This window comes from Gossypium arboreum, chromosome 3 (assembly GCF_025698485.1).
Source record: "Gossypium arboreum isolate Shixiya-1 chromosome 3, ASM2569848v2, whole genome shotgun sequence".
Lineage (NCBI taxonomy): Eukaryota > Viridiplantae > Streptophyta > Magnoliopsida > Malvales > Malvaceae > Gossypium > Gossypium arboreum.
The window spans coordinates 1,620,262-1,625,984 of NC_069072.1; the positions used below are offsets into that span (position 1 = coordinate 1,620,262).

Here is a 5,723-nt window from a genome sequence, read left to right on the forward strand (position 1 = left end):
ATTGTGGAACTACGATAATGCACCGCTAGTTGAATCTTTTTTAGTTGATAGGTTGTCAGTACTAAAATGGTAGAATTATGCTTGGTTCATGGATCAAATGTGGGAAGTTTGATTACGTCATGTGTCGAGATCTTAGAATGAAGTTGTAGATTGCATGGTCAAAATGGTTACTTGATTTGCTATTTTACAGTTGTTTGTTGCTCATCAGGAAGCAGTAAAGGACATTTTGATAGAGGATTGTAATAAAGCCTTGATATTTTAAAGAGGTCATTGGATGTAATCGCATAGTTGTTTATTTTCTAAAAAAAAAAAATGGGCAAACAACATTAGATTGTGTGACTAGAAATCATGCCCGAAGGGTCTTTAGCATTTATTTTTAATTTAATGTTAGAAAAAACTAGGTTAAATTTTATTATGCGACTAAAATTATTGAACTATGATAATGTACTGCTGGTTGAATCTCTTTTGGCTAGTAACGCTACCAGTACTAAAATGGTGGAATTATGCTTGATTCATGGAATGATGCATCAAGAGTGGGAAATTCGATTACGTCATGTGCTGAGATCTCAGAATGAAGTTGCAGATTGCATGGCTAAAATGACCACTCGACTTGCTAGTTTACAATTGTTTGTTGCTCCTCCAAAGACAGTAAAGGACGTTTTGTTAGAGGATTGTAAGAAAGCCTTCGTAAAGAGGCCCGTGGATGTAATCACATAGTTGATGTTTCTTTTCTACCAAAAAAGAATTCAGTGATAACTAAATAAGAGATGTTAAATTTATTAAATTAATTTTCTTTATTTTCAACATTTCATGCGATAAACAAAAATATTTAAATTATAGAATGGAGACAAAATCACAACTTATGCAAAGTACGAGATTAATATTGTAAATTTTTACCAAACAAATTTAATTGTTATCATTTGGGTAATAACTTAAATTTCAAATTTTGAAAAATATATGACTAAAATCGAACAAATTTAAGTCTAGGGACTAATGTGTAATTTATACATAGCATAAGGAAAAAATTTGGCATCAAAAGTCAAAAAATGCTCAATTGTTTTGTTTTGTTTTGATTTCAATTTCCTCATGTGGAATTGCAAAAAGTTCTGGGAATCTAAAGAAAATTAGAGCCTCTAGTTTATTTCTCCATTTTTAAATATTTTTTTTTTTAAATCAGAGGTTATTTCATGGAGCCCATTTTGCCAAATTTTGGGTTCTTTTTTTATTTAAATTTGGAATTTAATTTTTATTATTTAATTAAATTCATTGGCTTCAATTCCCAATAAAAACATCCACAGTTTTTAGAACAGGCAAACCTTGGAAAAATTGATATTTAATACTAGCTAGTATTTAATTAATTTTTGGATTAATTCCACTGATTGTCCTCAAACTATCAGCCACATTCTAAATTGATCTCTAAACCCTGAAACATTCTAATTGAGTTCAATAAAATATTTTCTTTAGCTTAGCTATCTATTTTAGCGTTAAATGTAAATTTAGATTGGATGTTTGTCAAATTATCACCTAAATTATAAATTGATCCCTATATTTTAAATAATTTTAATTATGTTCTCAAAGTGTTAATATAGTATCAGCCTACCTATCAGTATAGGTGCTAAATATCGGTTAGGATTTGATGTGCCCACAAACTATCATCTAAATTTTAAATTGGTCTCTAAATTTTAAAATATTCTGATTGATTCCTCAAAGTATCGATATTGTATAAATTAGGGGTTCTTTTTTCAATCTATCCATTAGAAGTTATTTTGAATCTAATATAAAGTATATTCAAAACATGTCTGACTTTTAATACATAAACTAATAGCAACCTAATTGATGTAAAACTGATAGTTTAAAATGATTTACAATTTAGACCATAATTTTAAGGATGTTCAGTGAAATTAACCCCTTTTTTCTTGTTTAGGTATCTTCCCACGTGATTGAGCAACATCTAGTCATTTACCGAAGACATTGTTGTCTCCTGCACGTGCAATTGAGTTTCAAAAGTTCTAGCTTTTGCAAGAACCACCTCCCACTATTACAAAATCATGTCCTTTTTTCCCATTTATTTTTATTTTTAACTTTAAATCCATGATAGCTTTTACTTATATTTTGATTTATAAATATATATTTAATCAGCTTTTTAATTTGCTGTTTTTCTCCCTTTTATACAATTTTTTAGTGTTCCAATTTGATGGGATGGTCTCAATACACAATCACAAAAAAAAAAAAAAAATTGCAACTTAATGACAAAATTTTAGAATTAAAATTAAAGTTTATATTTATTAAATATCACCTTTTAAAATTAATTAATTTTTCTTATCATATCTATTTTTTTTTTATGTAATGCGTAAAACTACTCATAGTTTCTCATTGACTATTAAATAGGAGGATAATACATTTCATCATATTCGAACCCACATCTTCGTGCATTGGCAACAATATTAATGCCGATTGAACTAATATTTTAATCAGCAAAATTTGATGTTGGTTTTTTGTTTTTTTGTACTTTCATGGTATGATACAAAAGTTTAAAGGAATTTAATGATTAAAATTTGAAAGTGTGAAACCAAGTAGAGATGTTAACTCATTGCAAAGTAATTGAGATTCCCTTTAATTAATTTACAATCACGAGTTCATTAACTGTTGAACTACTCACAAAAAAACAAAGCAGTCACCGTCCGGTTTTGCTCACCTCCCATATTAATTCAATTTAATTATTTTAGTGTTTGATTTTGATTATAGTTGGTTGATATATGTTTTATTTGTATTTGTTAGAGATTGTGTGATCCGAATCTCGTTATTTATTTAAAAAATAAATATAATGAAAAAATAAGGAGATCTGTGTGGGCTTAAATCATTCAAGGTTGTCAATCGCTTTCTTTTCGGGATTGTTTCGGGTTTGACACTCAATATTAAGTCATTTTAAGTAGTTTATTTAAATAATTTTAAGGTCTAGTCATTATAAATTTTAATCATCTCGAATTCAATTATTAACTTTTTTATAATTAAATTAAATTTGATCTAACTCGAATTTATGAAAGTAAAGTTTTTAATTCAAATAAAATTCATATATAAACATGTAATTATTTAGCATTTGAAGAAAATAAGTAAAGCAAAAGAAAGCAAAAAGGTTTGACAAAGCCAAGAATTAAGACCTCTTTGATATTTCATGAAATTAAGTCTCAACAAAAGAACAAAAGTTGAAATTGAAAACAACTCATTTATAAGCCACAACAGACCTTACTTTACATATCATTTTATTATATATGAAAAATAATCAAATTATGACCTAATCAAATTAATTTCTCTATTTCATGTATTTTTAAAATAATCAAATAATTCTAAATTCAAATAGAGTTAATATTTATTATGTAAAAATATTATTTAATTATAATTTAATAGAGTTAATTGAAAAAATAATTTTCAAGATATTTTTATCCATTTAATGTTAACTCTATTGGAAGTAATTTAATACAATCTCTATAATACAAAGACTTCCTAATAGTTTAACCTTAGATTATATAAATAAAACCAATTGGTTTTCTTTTAAATTTATTTCAATTAATGTTAGTTGAAATTTAATTAGTTGTTAAATTAATTATTCAGATCTGTATTTATAATGATTATTTAGTTTCACCGTATCCTTAGGGTTGTGGGATCAATTCGCAAGCCGTGCTTGTATGATAGTTTAAATGGGTGTGTGGGTGTATAAAAAATTAAAGGTAGATATAATTATAATTTTAAAAATGAAAATTAAAAAAAAAACTAAAACCTCAAAATACATTAATAATATTTTGCTTTGCATTGGATAGGTTTATACAAATTAAACCCCAATAAGCACAATTCCCCCTACTACTAATAATCATTAAAAATACTCTAAAAACCAAACCCAAAAAAACACTAAAAACACCATGATCTTTCCTCTATTGACATCTCCTCCACTTTAACCCTCTGTGATCATATATATATATATATCAATAAGCTCATGAAGATTAATACTGAAACATGTTATTATCTGCAGAAGCCATGATAGGTTGATTCAAGTAAGCCAAATTGAAAGGGTTAATAAAGCTATGATCAACCATCTCATTGAAACCAATCATTGCAACATTAAAACCACCACAATCACCGCCACCATCACCACCACCAATATTGTTATTGCATCCATTTAAGGAATCAATGATATCGTTGAGGGACTGTAACCTGTGGCTAAGCTCGTTGGCTTGAGCTCTAAGCACCGAGTTCTCAGCCTCCACGTTCAAGTAACGTTGTGTGGTGATGCTCACCCTTGTTAAAATCTGGTGATTTTCATTTTGTAGCTGGGAAACTTGTGCCACGAGATCATCTAAATGCTTTTGTTTCCTCATCCTTGACCGCCTTGCTGATTCCCTGTTGGATATCATTCTTTTCCTCTTCCTTTCGTTCATTAATGCTTGTAAATCTTCATCGGAGCCTGAGTTTGTGACCATGGTTGATGAACCTGATGATGTACCACTTGAGGAAGCCATGGAAAGTTGTAGATAAAAGATGAATAATATGCAGATTAGTAGAATATTATAGTAGTTGAATTTATTTATTTATTTATTATGTATAGAGAGATAAAAAACTTGAAAGAAAAAAAAGGGCTAGAAAATCATGAAACGTAGTACAACCAGTAAAGGAAAACAACTGAGAAAGATTGAACGAGTTGGGTCCTTCGAATGAATGTAGAATTGATCATAAACCCAGAAAAGAAGATTTCACTGAGAATTGGAGACATGAATCTCAAACATCAAGAATAGAAGATTGAGCATGAAGATGTTAGAAAAAACAAAAACTTGGAAATTTATATAAAAAGAAAACTTTGAGAATGGTTGGTTGAGGCAATATCAAGCACACCAAGCAGGCAGCTTTTTTGAACTGAGAAAAGAAAGGATTTTTGATGATGGGGTAATGGATTTTGAACTCAAAGAAGAGAAACCCAGATTTTGGTTTTTGGATTAAAGAGGAAAAGAAGAAGAAAATATGAACAGGGAGTGACGAGGAAGGGAAGGAAAAGTAGAAGAGTTAATTGAATGAATGGAGGGTTGATTTATAGATGAAAAAACGGAATAAAATATTAGGAGAAATTAAAAAAAATCTAAGATTTAACAAATAAATGGGTTTTGGAATCTGAATAAAATAAATGAATTAAAAGTAATGGAAAAAGCTGATGGGGACATGTGAGGTGAGGGGAAGAGAGAGAGAGAAAGAAAAGGCTGGGCAGATCCAGCTGGGAATCAACTATCTTAATTTTACTTAGTGTTGTGTCCCTTTGTAGTAAATTTCATTTCTTTACTGAAAACTGTCAAATGCAATCAAACACATTACAATGGGTGGAATTTTGGGGTTATTGGTGCAGTTAAAGTGTAATATTGAGGGGATAGGCTATTTTTTATAGAAATTTTTAAAATGTTGTTTATCGTGTAATTGATTGAACTCTTAATTATTAGAGTTGTGTGACCTAAATTTTAAGAGGTTATTTACAAATTAAGTTAAATAAAATATATATATATATATTAGAAGATTTAGTATTTATTAAGATAATATATTTAGCATAATTTAGCTTATAAATATAAATAGGCTCTTTTACGATATTAGAAAATACATTCATTAGATATTAAAGCTCATAATACTTTTAGAGAATTTTGTATTTATATTTTGAGGCTTATTTATTTTTCAAATTTCAGGGTTTAGTTTTT

At 28.4% G+C, this 5,723-nt stretch overlaps 1 protein-coding gene across 1 annotated transcript; it reads right to left on the reverse strand.

The window, feature by feature from the left end:
- Positions 1–3,756: 3,756 nt before the first annotated feature.
- Positions 3,757–5,071, reverse strand: LOC108474613 (bZIP transcription factor 11-like). Its single transcript, XM_017776593.2, has one exon. It carries the CDS (start codon positions 4,509–4,511, stop codon positions 3,996–3,998), a length of 516 nt encoding a protein of 171 aa, XP_017632082.1. The 5' UTR covers positions 4,512–5,071; the 3' UTR covers positions 3,757–3,995.
- Between the last annotated feature and the right edge of the window lie 652 nt (positions 5,072–5,723).